The sequence below is a fragment of the Scylla paramamosain genome, chromosome 7, assembly GCF_035594125.1.
Source record: "Scylla paramamosain isolate STU-SP2022 chromosome 7, ASM3559412v1, whole genome shotgun sequence".
Lineage (NCBI taxonomy): Eukaryota > Metazoa > Arthropoda > Malacostraca > Decapoda > Portunidae > Scylla > Scylla paramamosain.
In genome coordinates, this window is record NC_087157.1 from 17,588,646 (window position 1) to 17,608,876 (window position 20,231).

Genomic DNA, 20,231 nt, shown 5'->3' on the forward strand with positions numbered 1-20,231 from the left:
GCGATATATTGAATTCCCAAAAAATTCTTCGTCCTTCAGAAAGGTTCATGGAGGGAAGAGAAGGAAAATAACTGGAAATAAAGTCAAGACAATATTTTCCCAGTGGAGCATAAGGTTGTTTGGTATACAACACTGAACGCCGCCAAGGAACGGATGCCAGCGCGGACGGAATGGAAAAAAAAGGAAAAATAACAAGGAAAAAACTTGCTATCGCTCCGTATAATATTTTAAGCGGCAAGGAATGCAAGACGAGGCCTGACAGGTTCGACACGCGTATCATGAAGTTCTTACAGATTCTGACATGGCGGCGATGGCGGTGGCGGAGGCGGCGGTAGCGGTGGTGGCAGAGGCGAGGGTGGCGGCCGGAGCGTCGGTGAATCAGGTCAAGGTCATCGTGATGCTCTGAAGGTCATGACTTTAAGGATCATGACTGCTTGATTAACGTTCATTGCATCTGTTTGTGACCTCTGGGTTGCGTCACTGAAATGTTGCAAAACATACTATTTTCTTTTTTTGTACTTTTTTTCTTGTGAAGTGTTTTCGACCTTTAATAACTTTATCTAAAACTTACTTATTTTCTCTTTTTTTTCTTTTCTTATAGTAAATGTTTTTGATAATTTGATTATAACACGGAAATTTTTGCATATATTTCTTTCCTTTCCCCGAATTTTCATCACATTATTTACATTATTAACTTTATTCCGTTTCTTCATTGTATCTATTCGTGACCTGAATACTCAAACGTATTCATTCAATCATTTTAGAAAAAAAATATTCTTGGTATCTATTCATTATCTTTGAACTGCATTATGTAAATGAAAACATCTACTTTTCTCATGTTTCATATATTGATGTCTTTTTAGTTACTTTATTTTAACATTTACGTACATAACATTTTCCATCTTTTTTTTCCCCCCTTTTCTCTCTTGTCAACACTTGAAGCCATCATACAAGACTCAAAGTGTTGCACGTCGCCGTTAAGTGACGCTGCAGGTCATGTGACCCACTAAGCTTCACGTCAAAACATTCAAGGTGACCAACTACGTAACTTTCAAGGTCGCGAATAAACGTTGTTATGAGTGTGTAACGTCCTCAAGGCTGCCTCCACGCCTCACCTCCACGCCAACAGCACATTGATGGTCAGAAGTAAGAGTATCTTTCTGTATACACTCAATTGTACTGTGTTGTGTTAGCGTTGTCCCTCAACCTTAACCATAAGTCCTCTGATCCGCTGACACTCGTCCTGCATCTGCCTGTCCTAGCAGATCAGAAAACATGAGACTGAGGGAACGCGCTGAACAGACTGGAAATTACCAGTACACCTTCAATTGTAATTACGTAATATATTCAAATCTGAGCCAGCTTAACTTATACTTTTTACTTTTTATTTTTCTTAATTGTTCTAAATTTGAACCACCTCTCCAATCCTGAATTAGGGTCCGAGGGAGGGAAAGAGAATATGATCGAAAATGAAATGGACAGTGGGGAAGGAGAGAGAGAGAGAGAGAGAGAGAGAGAGAGAGAGAGAGAGAGAGAGAGAGAGAGAGAGAGATGCAGTGAAAGTCAATACAGAATGTTACTCGACTTTTGTCCATGCTTGTACTTGTATAGCGTTTTGTTGCTTCCTTCATTCCGCCGCACTCAATAACTGTTCCGCGTGCGTGCGTCAGCTGTGATGTGTTGCAGTTTTTCATCGCCATATTTCACGAGTTCCGCGCCCCTTCAGACCTTGTGAAGCAATAATTCAGGCCAGTGTGAATTCTGACACACCGGACACCAAATTTATTATCAGAAGCAACATGAGCTTGTAGCAACACATCCTCCTCCTCCTCCTCCTCCTCCAGCTGCCTCTCTTCGCTCCTCCATTGGGTGACAGCGTGAGCAGGGAAGCCCGCCGCCACGTGATAGGCCAGCCTGGCCGAGGCTCCTCCCTGACTGGCGTGCGGCGCCGCCAACGGCTGGGAAAGACAAAGGGCTGATTGGCAGCAAGGCGGGTGCGGGGCGAGTGTGGGAAAGGCGCCTCCCACCAACATCATGGCGGGTGGTGGCTGCTCAAGTCAAGGTCTACTGCTTCATGTATGTAATTCCTGACGCACGTGACCACAGTGAACACTGAACACCGCCGCTAAAGGAAGAAGGCCATGAGCATCCTGCGTGAAGGCAGCCTGGGACTAAAGGGAATTAACGGGGATGTAGAGGAGGGGGCGGAAAAAGCGACAAAAAAGGGAGAGTCTGCTGAGAGGCGATTGAGGCACCAGAAGGAAAGGTTACCCTATAGAAAACTATCAATCCCTACTTAAACTCGGCCTCCAAATTGCCCCCTTCCCTGATTGGCGTTCTCTGTTAAGACGTAGTACAAACACTCTCTCTCTCTCTCTCTCTCTCTCTCTCTCTCTCTCTCTCTCTCTCTCTCTCTCATGTCAAAGGGACCAATAAAGCTTCTCCAGGGAGTTAGGTTATGTTTGAGAACATTGACACGGACACAGACAACTGAGCACCTTGTGTTGGTGGTGGCGTAGCGAGCTTCCCTTAAATTTTAATTGTATACAGTAGTTTGACTAGGCAAGGTGCAAGCACGGAGGCACAGTTTCGGAGAACAACAGGAGGGGCCCCATCAGGTCCATAAGCCTTCCGAGGGTTTAGGCCTGCAAGGGCAAACATCATTGCGAAGAAATTTAATAGGTAGCATGAAGTAGTCAGAATCGTCCAAGGGAGAGTTTTTAGCAAAGGTTTGAGCGAAGAGTTCAGCTTTAGAGATAGATGTGATAACAGTGGTGCCATCTGGTTGAAATAAAGGAAGGAAAGAAGAAGAAGCAAAGTTATTGGAGATATTTTTGGCCAGATGCCAGAAGTCACGAGGGGAGCTAGATCTTGAAAGGTTTTGACACTTTCTGTTGATGAAGGAGTTTTTGGCTAGTTGGAGAACAGACTTGGCATGGTTCCAGGCAGAAATATAAAATACATGAGATTCTGGTGATGGAAGGTTTAAGTACCTTTTGTGGGTCACCTCTCTGTCATGTACAGCACCAGAACAAGCTGTGTTAAACCAAGGTTTGGAAGGTTTAGGTCGAGAAAAAGAGTGAGGAATGTACGCCTCCATGCCAGACACTATCACCTCTGTTATGCGCTCTGCACACAAAGACGGGTCTCTGACACGGAGGCAGTAGTCATTCCAAGAAAAATCAGCAAAATGCCTCCTCAGGTCCCCCCAACTAGCAGAGGCAAAACGCCAGAGGCACCTTCGCTAAGAGGGATCCTGAGGAGGGATTGGAGTTTACTTCATTCAATCATTTACAAGTATATTCCTTACAAACTTTTGTCCTGATTTTTTTTTTTTTTTTTTTTGCGCTACTGCTTACTTATTTCCTGTGCCTATTTTTCTCCATTTGTTGCATACACTGTGTACATGATTATGTGACACATTTAGCACTACTTTGGGGTATGACACTGCTCAAAGCACGGTTCTAGGCAGAGAGCAGCAATATTACATTCCACACACATATATCGCGTGTCTTTCCGTGCTTTGGGGCGCTGTGTTGATGTGCGACACACGTGACAAGGCTTCTGCTTTTTTTTCTCACACGGCGTGGCAGGGATGGTCTTTGGAAATTGACGTCCTGTGAGGCGTGTAGGGTCATCACCATTTGCGGCCCCACGCCTTCCTACCCCATTTCGTGGCTCAGAGTACTGTTCGAGAAGCTGTATCACAACCTCTGTGGTGAAATTATACAGTGTTCTCTTCTTCCCTGTGCTGCCCTGGTACAGGATGTGTGCGTGAGAGTGGCACAGTCAACAAGATGGAAGAACAGTTTTTTGTACCATTTCATTGTTTGCGTTTGCATTCCACTGTCGACATCATACTGTCACTTTTATCAAACAACCTCATGTTCAGGTTGTAATGAATCACACCTTGAGGCTTGCAGATGAAGGTATACCCGTGCAGCGCTCAGTGTCTTCATTCCGCTCCATTTTTGGCTCATGAACAGTGGTAAGCAAATGAACTTCTCTCTTGTCTTTCCACTTCAGTGAGAGAATAGTATTTGCTTGTTTGTGGATGACTTCTCCTTTCACGAGTTTAGAGGGATATTTAGGCATAAACTTCCTATTTGCTTTCACTGTTCCGCAGGCCCCTGTCATATTTTCGTGTAGGAAATGAAAAAGAGAAGGGCTGGTGTACCAGTTGTCAACATATAAAATGTGTCCCTTACCCAAATAAGGCTCAAGCATAGTGCTTACAACACTCCCTGACTTGCCCAGTCCTTGCGTTAGGTTTATGTCTGTTCCAGCTCCTAAGTACAGAATCATGTCTAATATGAAGCCAGTTTCACAGTCACAGAGAACATATAATTTCAAGCCAAATCTATGACGCTTCGTTCGGATGTACTGGCGAAAATACAAATGACCCCGCCAGAGTACCAGACTTTCATCAATAACCAACTTCTGAAATGGCCTGAATGTTGATTTGAAGCGGTTGCAAATATATCTTTCTCATTTTATCATCATCAGTGGGTTTTGTGTTGCCATGGAAATGTAGGGACTGCAGGAAGGCAGTGAATCTGTTTACTGACATCACTTTACTGAAAACTGGCACGTGATGAAGTGGATCAGTCGACCAGTAAAGCTTATACTTTTCTTTAAGATTCAGCCCCATCAGCATAATAAGTGCCAGGAAAGAATTCATTTCCCTTACAGTTGTTGGATGCCAGTCTAGGAAGCGAGAGTTGGGTAAAAGTACTCTGCAAGCAATCGTAAAACCGTAGAATTTGTTTGTTTCTTCAACTATGGTTTTCATTATTTCCTCTGTAAAAAACAGCCGAAAAATGTCGCTCTCACTGCTGTTTTCGTTGACTGAGGGGTCACAAATACCACGACCATCTCTATCAAACGGAAGTATTGAAGGAAGAAAGGTACTCCCATCTACCCATTTCCACTCCATGTCAGCAGCGGGGGGGGTGGAGATGGGGGGGGTTACTATGTGCAGTGTGTTGTGTTGACTTTGACATGTGCCTGGTGGGTTAGGTGGTCCTGCACTACCATGCTGGTACCCATTCGATATAGTATCTGTACATTCTGTGGCTTTCCGTTTTGGAGATTGTGGCTGTATCTGTGCACTGCTGGATGAGGTTGTTGTGAGTGAGCCACATCATCTACTTCACAGTCATCCTCCTCTGTGCCTGACTCACCAGAGTAATCAGGATCATTAGTATCGTCTGATGAATCACTGTCCCCTATCTCTGTCACCCCTTCATCATCAAGATGGGCTGAAATATCAGCCTCAGACAATACCTTGGGTATCTTTTTATGAAACGGCATTGTCAGGGCCTGCAGTGAACCGGTCTTGACAGCAGGCACGCGCTGAATGAGAGAGCGGGAGAAAGGTGGCCGCTCCCCCGGCCAGTGTTACCACCACCGCTCAACAAGAAAAACGCGCCAAAAATTTTATAACTTTTTTTTATTACACACCAATGTTATAGTTTTGAAATCATTTAAATTCCATTGATTTTGTAAATATGCTGATGGATGTGAAGACAAAGTAACAAAATACATTGAAAATGTTCATTATAAATAGAGAAGCACACGGCTCATTGGATATCCCGCAAAAACTCTATGTATATGTGACAAATAATAACTTCCTCAGTTGCCAAATTATTCTTTATTACGACTAAGATATCCACATCTACACAAAAACAAAATAGAAGGACGCACAACTGTGCAAAACGGCAAACGTACAAGTACGTCCTAAACATTTCCCTAAGAGACACGTACTTGTACTACTTGTACGTAGTGAACAGTGCACGGGTTAAAATATCACAAGTTCCATGTTGTATTACCTACTTTCAACTTATAAAAGCCCAGCTTCACTCTGTTGTTAATTCATTTATGTCTGCTGTCCCTGCCTTTGATACTTACCTTCTGCCTCACCACAACCTGCTCGCCTTCATGCTGTCATTATTTCAACTATCAATTTATATTGCCAGGACTATTTCTATATGGTGTATCCCTGTACACTGGCGCGTTTCCAATTGCAATAAATTAATCAACAAAAACAACTCTCTCTCTCTCTCTCTCTCTCTCTCTCTCTCTCTCTCTCTCTCTCTCTCTCTCTCTCTCTCTCTCTCTCTCTCTCTCTCTCTCTCTCTCTCATGACCCTAATCACCCAACATCTTATCCTCCTCTTCCTTCTCCTCTTCTTCCTCTTCCTCCTCTTTCTCCTCCTTCTCCTCTTCCTTTTCTTCTCTTTTCCTTTCCTTCTTTGGAAAGCAAGATTGCGCTGTAAAAGTTTTACTTAAGACTAAAGAACAATAATGACGGTGGTGGTGGTGGTGGTGGGTTTTGTAACGGTGTCACATAATTAATAATAATATGTATTGTATTTATAATGCCTTGCCGGATTAGCAATATAAGTGTATGTATACATATATGCATAAATGTAGATAGTGGGTGTTGGGGGATAAGGGTGGGGCGGACATGATCACGCCACCCTACGTCACACACACACACACACACTATGGAACTTTCCATGCTCCTTTTATTGCCATGGATAAGTAATCGGTAGCACCTACATTATAGTATCTAAGTATTCTCCATAGTTAATCTCTCCCTAATGTATTTTGGCATGTATTACTCTTAGCTATAAGTAGCTTTTCCCTTGCCTTATTTATGTAATTAGAGAGTTATAATTATGAATATATTCGTGTACTGTGAGTGCGGTCAACCCGCCCCTATTTCTACTGTCAGCACTTTTTGAAGGCGCTAAGCGTCCCTTGTGCCGGCTCCGGCAGTCTCTTGCCAGGGTGTAACGCTGCACCACGCAGAGGACATCCGCTGTCTGTCCCGTACGCGCCACACCCTTCTCCACAACTCTGTACATGTATCTAAATATACCTATTTTTATACGTTCACCTTTTGACATTCACTTGAAAACCACAAAAAAGCAACAACAATAAACAGTGGTTGAAAGTGAAGTGGTGAACGGACACAGTGAACGGAGAAAACGGCAAACAGTGGCAGGGTAGTGAGGAGAGCAGAGGAGCGAGCCGGCGTTGTTTACAGAACTTATGCTGACACACCAAAACACTCGCACCCAGCCAAGAGCGACGCACCTAACGGTCTCGCCTTACTCACCCAGCCTGCCACTCCCAAGATTAACTTCTCCTTGTTAAAAAAAAAAAAAAAAAATGAGACTTAAAAGACTCAGGGAGAAACCTAACAATTCTTTGGTTTCCCCGCGATCTAATTACTCGTCGTAGATTCTCGGCGAAGACATCATCGGCGCAGACATTCCCGGCGCAGACCAACACATCTCCCACCTGCAGGAATGCTGCAGGATTCTACAAGGACACTACTATCCTAAGAGGAGCTTCCCAAGACGGAAGGAGTCTTCCTAAGAAGAGGATATATATATATATATATATATATATATATATATATATATATATATATATATATATATATATATATATATATATATATATATATATATATATATATATATATTTTTTTTTTTTTTTTTTTTTTTTTAAGTGTGAATTTCTCTGGCTACAGTCGTGAGTACAGACACTTAGTGGTACACCACACCAATATTAAATAAAACACTTGTGGTAACGCAAACACTGTTAGGGTTCATGTATAACTTACCTATTTCACAGTGATGTTACTTATGTGGAAATTAGAATAATTTAGTCTGCCTCTTAAACACCGTTTTTTTTTTCTGCTGGACAGAGCTCTCGCTCCCTTTTTCTTTTAAGTGTTTAGGGATAACTAGGATAATTCCATTTCTGTCCCTAAACCTTCAATTCTGTTAAAATTTTCACACTTCTCACAATACTAACCATTCATCTTTTAAGACTGGAAACGCCTCTGCACGATGGAAACGTGATGTAAGTGTGTAATTAATACCTAATTGAGATTATTATTATTAAAGGTTTATTGAGTATTATGTCAACATATACATATATACATATTGCACAAAGGAAAAAATATACATGAATGTACATAATACACAAAGCGGGCACCAGCCCGCAGGTGGGGGAGTCTTGGGTCCCGGTGGTGGGCGGTGCGGTGGCGCGGCGAGGAGTGCTGCTCGCCGGTCAGGAAAGGAGCTGCGACCTGTTCAGCGGGGCGGGGGCGCTGCCCTGAGAACTCGCAGCATCAGGTCTGTGGGCGTGTGGCGGACGATGAGGGCAGCCCTGGCCTCGCGGCTGCTGAGGAGATCACCGCCTACAGGATGGGCCGGTGGTGGCGGCGTTGGTCTGAGGGCGGCGGTGGCCGGACAGGACAGTAGGTAGTGCACTAGCGGGTGGCGGCTGTGCCTCCCGCAGTGGTCGCACTCCTGCCCCCGAAAGTCGTCGTACAGCTGTTCCCTGGTGCAGTAGCCCAGCCTTACGCGTTGCAGCAACACGCCGTCTGCTCTGGGCTGCTGCTGGGAGGCGTCCAACGACTGGTAGCCAGTGGCGGAGGCGTACCAAGCTGCCTGTCTCTTCCTTGTTTCCAGCTGCCGGTGCGTGTGGCGGGCGCGCTTGGTTGCGGCGAGCCTGGCTCGCGCCCTCACTTGACTCTCCTCATGCCTTGCATGCATGTACTACACTTAAGGTACTTCCTATTCCTGAAACAATATCAGCATTTCGCGGAGAACACCCGCAAGAAAGGGCTCATGATTTCATTGGTTTGTGTGAGGATGTTATGACAAGATCAAATACTATCACCGATGAAGACAACATCTCTTTCGTCAGATCTAAATTGGCTGGAGAAGCAGCACACATGATGAATACCAGCGCTTTCAGTCCGCTTGAAATAGGGACTAGTTATGCAAATTTCAAGAAAAATTTCTTGAACATTTTTGGGGGTAAGAGTCAAACTGACCTCATGGTACTAGCCTCCAAGGTGGGTCTTAGATTTGCAGCTGAAATTAACTCTTTTCACGAAATGAAAGCCTTAATCCCTTGTCATGTTATTGGCCAAGTTTACCTTGAATGGGGTCACGTTTTTTTAGTGTCCCCGTGTTTCGGTTACCTGCCATTCAGGCATTATCCTTTTTATTATTATAAGTAGTGTAAGGCTTATTTACCCATTTCATATCATGTAGTATTATTCTCTTCTTAATTTAAGTTCTATATATCTTTGTATGTATAAGGGAGGAAGTATAATTGAGGTGGAAATACGTTGAGAACGAGGGGAGCTTGAGTGGGCAACAACACATTCCAAGGAGGGGAAGGTAGAGCGCCTTGGGTCGTGAGTTGGGGAGGAAGGTGGCGTTTCTCAGGGGAGGATCTTGGTGTGGATTGGTGATGGAGTGAGTTTGTGGAGGTATTAGTGGTGTAGCGGTATAACCTTGATATCCAGGATCAGGTTAGTGAGTCTTTTGTGGTACCAAGAGCTCTTGTCCGCTGAAATTCGCTTGTTGAGTTGTGCCATTGACGCTGTTGGAAGGAGTCATAGGTCAAACTGGCGGCCATTTTGTGAGTGGAGGTTGTGGTGATGACCTTGGAAGCTGGTGTTGTGGTGTATTGGTGACATTGGGGATGATGTTATAGTGTTATGGGTAATCTTTGGTGATTATGGTAATCTCCTGTGAGGTTTGAGGAGGTGAAATACGGGAATTATTATCTGGGGACGCGGTGATGGCGTCTGGGTAAATTCCTGTGGTTGAGGGGAAATATTTCTGTGACTGGTGGAGGTGTAAACGGGTTCTGGTGATGTGGGAAGTGACGAGAACGTCATGTAGTAACGTATACTACCTCATGTTGTTTGTGAATTATAATTAGTATTAATATATGTGCTTACAACATAGAATAATCGTGTTTTCTGCTCCCCCAACATCAATCTGGTATTAGAGTGATTCCAGGTGTGCTGAGTCAAGGTAAAGGTGGAGTGAGAGATAATTCTGGCGATTTCGGATAGGTCGGGTAGGCATTCGAAGCCTTTAAAAATCCAGACCTTTAAAACTTTCCGGGATCAGTGTAACGCCCACTTTCTTGGAAAGATAACCGGTATCGTACGATCGTAAGTAAATAGGCGATCGTGACACCCTACACACCAGTTCGTAACGGACTTCATGGATGTCTTACGACTTAACAACTGGTTCCAAGGAAACAGTATGACAGAAACAGATTTCAGAAGACTTCTGGAATTCATCTTTTACATATCATTGGTGAATGGGGAAGTGAAGAAAACCGCAAGTCATTTCAGTTTTAAACCGGGAGACACAGTAGCTGACCTTGCAGTCCTGATTCGAGAGAAAAGAGGGCTACCTGGTACCTCTCCGGAAACTCAAACCTCACTGGTTGCTCCACTCATGGATGACGACCAATCTCAACCTTGTGCGGCAGCCATGGCAAGGCCTGGAAATGTCTGTTCGTACTGCCATAAAATAGGTCATGTAGAAAAAAGATGTTATAAGAAACAAAAGGACCAGAAATTGGCAGCAAATAAATCCGACTTGGAGAACAAAACAAAAGGGGGTAATCTCTTTCTGTTAGACAAAAACCAGGTGCATCGCCCCACGTGAAAACTGGTAGGACAAGATCCTACAGGGACGTCGCTACCCAATACTGCCTCATACATGGCCAGTGTAAACACTCATCAGAGCAATGTAAAGATATAATCAATATGAGAATTGAAAAACAGGCCAGAGCTAACCTGAACAGTACAAGGCAGTCGGGAAAAGACCAGCGCACAGTGGTAAACAAACCCGACTAAAACATCTAAATGCGCAAGACGCTGAGGCAGCAAATTCTTCTGACATGTCAGCGCATTCAACCATAAATGCTGCCAACAACCAAACAGACATAATGGCATTACCAACTAGGGTAGGTAAGCATCGCTTATTTTTGGCTGTAGACACTGGAGCCACAGTAAACGTGATCTCTGAAGAATCTTACAAGATTCTGAAACGGAATTCACGCGGTGGTAAATGGATGCTCCGTCCAAGTGACTTGAATCTTTCTGGTGTCACCGGGTCAGCCCTGAAAATCTTAGGAAAAATTTCCTTACCAATAAGTCTATCTAAGAATACTCGACTTGTTCAAACTGATTTCTATGTAGTCAGTAACTTTAAACTTCCTTCTGACGGCTTATTAGGGCTAAGAGCCATAAAGTCTCACCAGATAGTAATCTATTCAAAGCAAAATACAGTCATGTACTGCAGACGACATCTGGAAGGGATGAAACATCCTGCACCTTTGGTTTCCAGGCAACCCAGAAACGGTTCTTTATCACGGAAGGGACAAAGATCCAATGGAGAGCCTCAAACGATTCCATCTGTCTGGTCTCCTATGAGAGATAAGGATATAACAGAAGCATGGAGGGAAGCAAAAGCAATTGTCAATGCCAGTTATGACAATCCTGCTCGTGTGGCAAAACGGATTACAATTCGTGTTCCAGAAGCTCCTGTAGGCAGTGACATCTGTCTTGAAGGTATAGGTAATGTCAGGCGATTGGCTGTTGAATCGACTCTTTCCACAATTAGAAAGGTTCATGTCACTGATGCCTTGGTGGTGAACACTACTGGAGGTTCTGTAAGGATCAAACAAGGTATTTTCCTTTAAAAGTGCCTGGATTATGACAAGAAAGTGGTAGCAGAACCCAGTATTCTGCCTGGAGCCTGCGTCTCTTCGGTGAGTCAGTCTGCTGTTGACACCGAGCTGGGGCAGGCGCCAACCCTATGTTCCTTTGTCAATGTTGTGGACTACCCCGAAATGAGGCCCGCGCTCTTGGACTTATTGGGGAAGTATCGCAACGTCCTGGCACTACCTGGAGTCACATAATTAATAATAATATGTATTGTATTTATAATGCCTTGCCTGATTAGCAATATAAGTGTATGTATACATATATGCATAAGTGTAGATAGTGGGTGTTGGGAGATAAGGGTGGGGCGGATATGATCACGCCACCCTACGTCACACACACACACACACACCATGGAACTTTCCATGCTCCTTTTATTGCCATGGATAAGTAATCGGTAGCACCTACATTATAGTATCTAAGTATTCTCCATAGTTAATCTCTCCCTAATGTATTTTGGCATGTATTACTCTTAGCTATAAGTAGCTTTTCCCTTGCCTTATTTATGTAATTAGAGAGTTATAATTATGAATATATTCATGTACTGTGAGTGCGGTCAACCCGCCCCTATTTCTACTGTCAGCACTTTTTGAAGGCGCTAAGCGTCCCTTGTGCCGGCTCCGGCAGTCTCTTGCCAGGGTGTAACGCTGCACCACGCAGAGGACATCCGTTGTCCCGTACGCGCCACACCCTTCTCCACAACTCTGTACATGTATCAAAATATACCTATTTTTATACGTTCACCTTTTGACATTCACCTGAAAACCACAAAAACTCACCAAGAGTGACTTTATCTACTAAACAAAGGTAAGAAACTAATGAACAGTGTCCAGCGGTAATTGATCATTCAAAACCACTCTGGAACAGTTTGGGAACAATAGAAAATAAGGGTGATAAGAATGATGGTGATGACAATGATGAAAATAGTGGTGAGAGGTGGTGATAATGATGCTGATGGTATTAATGATGATAATGGCTGCGATGATGAAGGCCATTTCTCAGTGTAGTCATTAGGGTCATCATTGCCAGAAGGACGAGAAAGAATGGTGATGACCTCGTGAAGATGGTGATGAGAATGATGGTGATAATAATGATGATAATGGTGGTGATGATGATGGAGATGAGAATGATGATGATGAGGAGGAGGAGGAGAAAGAGGAGGAAGAGGAGGAGGAGGAGGGTGATAATAATGATGAGAGTGATGTGCATAATGAATACAATGAAGATGATGAGAAATGTTAATTGTATAATGATAACAAGCCCTGTATTGTTGTTACGCGTATCTGTACATTTCCTTCACTGACACATACAAAAATGTAATGAGTCATTTGCTAAGTGTTTCCTGTAAGGCTTGGATCACTTAGTGCCGCGCGGCGCCACCCCAGTACGTAGCGAGCCGAGGAACAAGAAAGGAGGGGAGGTCCACTCAGGTTAGCTGTTCCTGCATCACACAACTTACACGTTAATTTATCGCAGAGTAAAGCAAAACACAACAGATGTCTATACAGACCCTACACAGTATCCGGAAACATTTCTGCCCGCATCCGAATACTTTCAAGAGGCTGTAGTAGAAATTACACGGGTTTTAAGGATGTTTCTTTGGTCCTGGTGACAGACTGGTAAGGTTTCTACACCATCAAAGGAAAAAGCAGTCTTGAAAACCCGTGTGATCATCATTGTGTCCTTTGAAAACAGTCTGCTGTGAGAGCAAAGCTTTTCAGAATACAGGCACTTAACCTGTCTTCATGAAAAACAAGTGCATTTATGATACCTGAGACTGCCTTACTACATTCCCCCAATGACTCTAATGTATCTTCTTTTTTTTTTTTCTTAGCATTAGCCTGTCTCTCATTTGTGAAAACATCCTCACTACATGTACTACGTTATTTTATTAGTCTCAAGTCACTATTTAAAGTCTACGAGTATATAAGCCTCAATAAATAGGAGAGCTGTGATGGTGGCCTGCTTCCCGTCAGCCAATCAGAGCATTCTATTTTTCCGTTTTCTTTCTTACTCTTCGTAAAACTGATGTATCTTTCATTTGTTCTTACTTCTTGCCTCACGGTGTATTGGTGTCTTCTACTGCTAATATAACCGTGATTCTTTTTTTTTTTTTTTTTATCATTACAAGCAGTATTATGAGTGCGGCTCTGTTCTGAGTGACAATTACCTCAGCACAGCCTCGACCAATCAGCACCAAGTATTCAAGTCACGTGATACTCTCTCCTCGCCATCTCCTCAGCCATTCGCCCTGCGCCCGCTGACGTGATGTGACGGGTCTCCGGTTATGTTGCAGCGGTGAGGTGGTGTTGCATCTTTTCTCAGCGGGCGTGTTGTGGTGGAGTGCGGTGTGAAGGGAGAGGTGGATGTGAATATGGCCTGGTGGTAGATAGGGAGGAGTGGATAGTGGAAGAGAGATGTGGAGAGTAGGATGGTGGAAGGGGGAGGTGGAGGTGGCTATGGCAGACGTGACTGGGTCAAGGTGGTGGTTGTGGTGGTGTTTGGTATGTGTGTGGTTGTAGAGGATGGAAGTGGTCGCCTAACTAGGGTGATGGTGGTGGTAGTTGCGGTGGGGAGGGGTGGAATGTTGGTGGAAGAGTGTTGGTAGTGATGGTGAAAGTGACTGGCTTAAGGTGAAGGTGGTTGTGATTGTTGGGGATGGTGGTGGTTGTGTAATAGTGGTAGGGATATCGGACCTAACGGTGTTGTGGTTGCTGGGTGCGGTTGAGGGCTGGGGTGGTGGTGGTGGTGGTGGTGACGGTGATGCTACGGTTGTCAAGGTTTATAGGGAGATGGTCGTGTGTGTGTGTGTGTGTGTGTATGCTCCTGTAACTAGCAAACTGGTGTCACTCGTTCACTTGTTTCACCTCCCTGTTTCAGACCTTCCTTCTCTCCCCTCCCCTCACATCCCGCTCCCTTCCTCCCCTGCCCGCCACCCTCTCCCCACTCTTCCTCGCCTACTCTCCCCTGCTCCTCGTGTTCCAGGTGGCTGTTACCTTATCTGATTTAATATATAATGGTTTTTATTTGAAATCGAAGCTCCACGTAATGAAAGGCAGAAATCTGTGCTTTTGATTACTTTTATTGCACTATTGATGTAAACTTACAATACAAAATTAATTCTATTGGGAAATGAGTGTATATTTAAACAACTCCATCTATATAATGACCTGTGTGATGTGACATCAGCGAGAGAGAGAGAGAGAGAGAGAGAGAGAGAGAGAGAGTAATAATATTAGTAAATGAGGCTAAATTTTAACGTTATTGACTCTGCTAATGAAAATTAGATGACTGAGATTGCAGTTAAGTAAGTTGAGAAGTTGAGCAAATAAATACGAGCAGGCTGTCTGTCTGTCCGTCTTTCAATCAATCAAACAGTCAGTCTGTTGATGGAGGACTGGTGGAGAGAGCAGCCTGTGTCTGTTTGTCTGTCTGTCTTTCAGTCAGTCAGTCAGTCAATCTGTTGATGGAGGACTGGTGGAGAGAGCAGCCTGTGTTTGTCTGTCTGTCTTTCAGTCAGTCAATCTGTTGATGGGGGACTGGTGGAGAGAGCAATCTGTGTCTGTCTGTCTGTCTTTCAGTCAGTCAATCTGTTGATGGAGGACTGGTGGAGAGAGCAGCCTGTGTCTGTCTGTCTGTCTTTCAGTCAGTCAGTCAGTCAATCTGTTGATGGGGGACTGGTGGAGAGAGCAGCCTGTGTTTGTCTGTCTGTCTTTCAGTCAGTCAATCTGTTGATGGGGGACTGGTGGAGAGAGCAGCCTGTGTTTGTCTGTCTGTCTCTCAGTCAGTCAATCTGTTGATGGGGGACTGGTGGAGAGGGCAATCTGTGTCTGTCTGCCGACGTGATTCCTGCCTCCATTGTTTCATTACATATGAAAACTACAAGAACGGGAAGTATTGGCTTTATTTATTAATTGACTGATGTGTGGTGGTGGAGGTGGTGGTGGCATTAGTAGTATTTAGGTGTTCAACTTAATAGGGAATGAAGGTAATGCGTATGCGCTGGTGGCTTGAAAGTAACAAGTGGTGATGAAAGGTGGTGGTTTGAGATGGTGGCAGGGCCTGTTACCACCTTCACTGTCCCAAGTCAAGGAGGGAGGCACTTCATTATTGTTACACCTGCTATTTTACTCACCTACTTTTCTCTCTCTCTCTCTCTCTCTCTCTCTCTCTCTCTCTCTCTCTCTCTCTCTCTCTCTCTCTCTCTCTCTCTCTCATTTTATATTTGCCTGTTGTTCTTTTTCTTCCTCTTCCCAAATCCAATCAAACTATTTTTGTTGCCATTTTGAGTGTTAACACAACCCAACCTAACCTTTCTTTGTCTTATTTATTTATTTATTTTTATTTATTTATTTTTTTTGGTATTTCTAAGTGTCTCTAAGCCTTTTAAGTGGTAACCTACTTTAATGTAACCTCTCATCACTACTGCAGAGGAGATAATTGGTGGGCTGTGTGTGGTGAGTGCCACATTGTCTATGAGGGACCCCCAGAGCCACACAGCACCAGCTGCAACAGCTACAGCAGCAGCAGCAGCAGCAGGAGAAGGAGGAAATGGCATCCACCTTCTACCTCACCCAATGTCACCGGGGCCTCCTCCTCCTCCAGCAGCTGGCCAGGGTGCAGGGACAGAATGAGCAATGTGAGGAGTGGTGGTGGTGGTAGAATTGATAGCAATGTTCAGTATAGTAGTAAAAATGCTAGTAGAGCTCCTGGATTATATATTTTTAGTAGTAGTAGTAGTAGTAGTAGTAGTAGTAGTAGTAGTAGTTCCAGCATTTGTTGAAATATACTGGTAATTATACACTACTACTACTAATAATAATAATACATCTATCCAGCCCATTATTGTTGTGTAGAGTTGAGGTGCAAACAAACACCTGTAAGTGTGACAGGACTGCCTTTATTCATCAGTCACACATACAAAACACAAAAACAACTAACACATAAACAACAACAACACAATCAACACATCATTTAATAACAAACAGACAACACTAACAAAACAAACTGTTAATATTCCTTGTAAATTGTGAAAGAAAACAAAAAAGGAAAACAAAGATGATGATAATGGTGGTCTTTCCCCAGCAGGTGGTGACAGAGAGGGTGGCCAGCTTGTCCCTCCCTCCTGCCACCCAGCCACAGCACTGGCAGTTGCTGCAGTGAGACTGCCCAGGTACAAGTTTGTGCACGTGTCCAGGACGTGAAGGTGATGGGAACGTGTCCTGTAGGAGGGAGCAGAGCTGTAACAGTACCCGAGTCTGCTGCTGTGCTGGGAGAAGGAGAAAAACATCAGCAGTAGTTAGTAGTGGTAGTAGAAGTATTCAGCAGTGCTGCTGCTGCTGCTGCTGTCAGTGGTGCAGCTGTTCACTCCTCCACAGCTGCTGCCTTCCCTCACCTACAATGAACAACTATGAACAATACCTCTCGTGCAATCAGGCAGCGCTCAGCTGTACTCACCAATAGACTGACCACTAAGAATTACCTGTGGGCCACATGACAAGGCCCACGCCAGCCAGGCTTGGTTGCCAATCAATAACAACAACAACAACAACATCTCGTGCAATGAAGAACACTGAATAACAACAACACCTCTCCCCTGCATCATCAACAATCAACAACATCTGCTTTGTTTCACTGATGCTGGCCTGTCTCTCTCTCTCTCTCTCTCTCTCTCTCTCTCTCTCTCTCTCTCACCTCACCTCACCTCACCTCACCTCAGGCCACAGCACCACAGTATGTCCCCCCACAGTATGTTTACAAACCCACAGTGACTCCCCACAGCCCCTCACCGATAAGTGATCCCCTCACACACACACACACACACACACACACAGCATAACATATACAAACGCTGCATCTTGTACAATGGCCACAATAAAGAATGGACACACAAAATGGACAAACTTAATTTTGTTCCGACCTGCGTGAATGTAGTGAGGCTCAACATGTACAAGTGAACAGTGAGGAGTGTATTAGATTCAAGACTTAAAGATATTATACACAAAGTACAGGACACAGGTTGATGATGAGTATGGTGAGTCAAGCATTCATCTGTGGCTGGTCTGCCTCTTGAAGCACAGCACTGACCTCTTGCCCCACTTGTTCCAGCAGCCCCTCACTGATCTGTGTGGCAACAGCAGTACTAGTGCTGTGTGTTTGTGTGTGTGTGTGTGTGTTTAGTTTAAATCAAGTGGGTTTTCAAGGGTGTTTTTACAACAGCAACAACAACAAAAACAACAACTTACTTTCTCTTTTTTCTCCTTCGCCTCCTGCCCTCTTCTCCTTCTCATGCTCTTCCTCTTCTTCCTCCTCCTCCTCCTCCTCATCTTCCTTCTCTTCCTCCTCCTCTTTCTTCTGTGCTGTGCTTGTCCTCCTCTTCTTCCCAGCTTCCTCCTCTTCCTCTTCCTCTTGTGTCTTCCCCAAGAGTTCAGGGAAGACTGGAATCCTTGCCAGTAACTTCAGGTCCTCTTCAAAACTGTAAGTAGTAGTAGTAGTGGTAGTAGTAGTAGTTGTAATAGTTGTAGTAGTGACACACACACACACACACACACACACACACACACACACACACACACACACACACACACACACACACACACACACACACACTCCAACCATTTTTCTATCTCTTTACTCCTCTCTCCTCTCTCCTCCTCCTCCTCCTCATCTTCCTCCTCCTCCTCTCCCCATTGGTGAGTTGCCAGGAAGAGTAAAGAGTCACACACAACTGTAGGAGACTTGTAAATAATAAAAAAAATATGCAAGACATTCTCTCCACCTCCCTCTCTTCTTTCCTCTATATCTCCCTCCACAAGTTATCTCCAGGCTTCTCCTCCCTCACAGACCTTCCTTCATGCTCCCTCCATCTTTCCTTCAATCCTGACTATCCTGCAACACTTGCTTCATGATTAAAATAGTGCTTTTGTTAGTCTGACATGACAACCACACATTTTTCCCTCCACCAACCTCTCTTCTCTCCTCCATATCTCCCACAAGTTACCTGCAGGCTTCTCCTCCCTCGCAGACCTTCCTCCATGTTCCCTCCACCTCTCCTCCAACCTTGACACACACACACACACACACACTTACAAGTAAAGCAGGGCGACCTTCTCTTCCCAGCCACTGAGATTACAAAGTTTTGCTGGAATGCATCATGTCTTGCTCTGAAGGCTGCCACAACGTCTTCCGAGTTGCCCAACACTACTGCCCAGCCTGCAGTGGTAGTAGTAGTAGTTGTAGTTGTAGTTGTAGTAGTAGTAGTAGTAGTAGTAGTAGTAATGGACAGAGGAAAGAAAGAGGAAGAGAAGGAGAGAGACAAATTCATAACAATTATCTCTTCTTCCTCTTGGTTCCCTCTTCTCTTCTTCATCTTTTTCTCTTTCTTCCACTCTACCTTTCCTCTTCTTCTTCCGCTTTCCTCCTGTGACCTTCAGAACCCCCTGTGACCTTCATTTTGACACACTAACAACATTCACATTTGAAAAACCTAACTTAACCTAACCTAACCTGACCTTGTTGCTGCAGATGCTGGTTGTGAACAAGTTCTGGTGACCTCACTGGCGTGCTCGTAAAACTGCTGCGCTAACTGTGTCCGCACCACCACACTGTTGTAGGTGGCTGGCATGTTGAGGCACCCCTCCACGTGTGCCTGCAACAGTAGTAGTAGTAGTTCAATAAAATAAAGCTGAATAAACAAATAAACAAACACTCACACACACACACACACACACACACACACACACTAAAATAACAGAATATCAAGGAGAAAAAGTTGTATTTGGCAGTGGTCAGAGGTGAGGTCAGCCAGGAAGGCGAGAGGTCAGTGGGGAGGGCTGCAGCCTGGGATGGTACGGCCAGCACAGGGAGAGTGACCACAAGGATGAAGGGATGAGTGCTGCTGCTGCTGCTGCTGCCCAGCACAACACACTGAGGCTACCCTGATGACACTCCGGGGGGGGGGAGGGGGGAGGTGAAGAGGGCCCTGACACAAGTCTTCCAGTGGCACAGGGGTCACGGCGAGGGGGACGCAGCCAGTGCACTGGGGACTGGTGGGCAGGACGACAGGTGGCAGACTGGGGCTTCAAAAATTGAGGCTGAGGAAAGAGACAGGAAGGAAGTGTGTGTGTGGAAGAGAGTGGTGGGTGAATGGAGCAGCGTCAGCAAGAAGGCTGTCAGTGGTGGTGAGTGGGGAGTCATCAGGGAGCTGTGGAGGAAGGCTGCCAGGTGCATGGACGGGGCCGGCAGGCAGAGACAGGCAGGTGTGTCTTGTGCAGGGCCTGCCACGTGTAGGCCTGCTGGCTTGCTGCATCTGCCACGTGTAGGCCTGCTGGCTTGCTGCACCTGCCACATGTAGGTCTGCTGGCTTGCTGCACCTGCCACGTGTAGGCCTGCCGGCTTGCTGAACCTGCCACGTGTAGGCCTGCTGGCTTGCTGCACCTGCCATGTGTAGGCCTGCCGGCTTGCTGCACCTGCCACGTGTAGGCCTGCTGGCTTGCTGCACCTGCCACGTGTAGGCCTGCTGGCTTGCTGCACCTGCCACGTGTAGGCCTGCTGGCTTGCTGCACCTGCCACATGTAGGCCTGCTGGCTTGCTGAACCTGCCACGTGTAGGCCTGCTAGCTTGCTGCACCTGCCTGCCTCACCACTGCAAGAGTCAACCACCAT

General features: G+C 45.1%; 1 protein-coding gene and 1 long non-coding RNA gene across 13 annotated transcripts in view; one reads left to right on the forward strand and one right to left on the reverse strand.

Moving 5' to 3' along the window:
* The window catches only part of LOC135102147 (uncharacterized), an 83,990-nt gene extending 66,527 nt beyond the window's left edge, over nt 1-17,463 (forward strand). For 3 of the 9 annotated variants that reach the window (XR_010269546.1, XR_010269547.1, XM_064006933.1), the window contains 2 exons: nt 16,000-16,207; nt 16,654-17,463. Coding sequence is in view for 2 of the 9 variants with exons in the window: in XM_064006933.1 (XP_063863003.1) it covers nt 16,000-16,207; nt 16,654-16,731 (286 nt within the window). In the remaining 7 variants the exon portion in view is untranslated. Of the gene's footprint in view, nt 1-12,879; nt 12,999-13,562; nt 13,937-14,324; nt 14,554-15,999; nt 16,208-16,653 lie in introns of those variants that run through there. The other 6 variants (XR_010269545.1, XR_010269543.1, XR_010269548.1 and 3 more) reach the window with 6 other exon arrangements.
* The window catches only part of LOC135102149 (uncharacterized), a 30,183-nt gene continuing 26,399 nt past the window's right edge, over nt 16,448-20,231 (reverse strand). For all 4 annotated transcript variants that reach the window (XR_010269551.1, XR_010269553.1, XR_010269552.1 and 1 more), the window contains 4 exons: nt 19,080-19,216; nt 18,658-18,780; nt 17,814-18,043; nt 16,448-16,837 (listed from right to left, as the gene is read on the reverse strand). This is a non-coding gene — a long non-coding RNA (uncharacterized LOC135102149). The remainder of the gene's footprint in view (nt 16,838-17,813; nt 18,044-18,657; nt 18,781-19,079; nt 19,217-20,231) is intronic.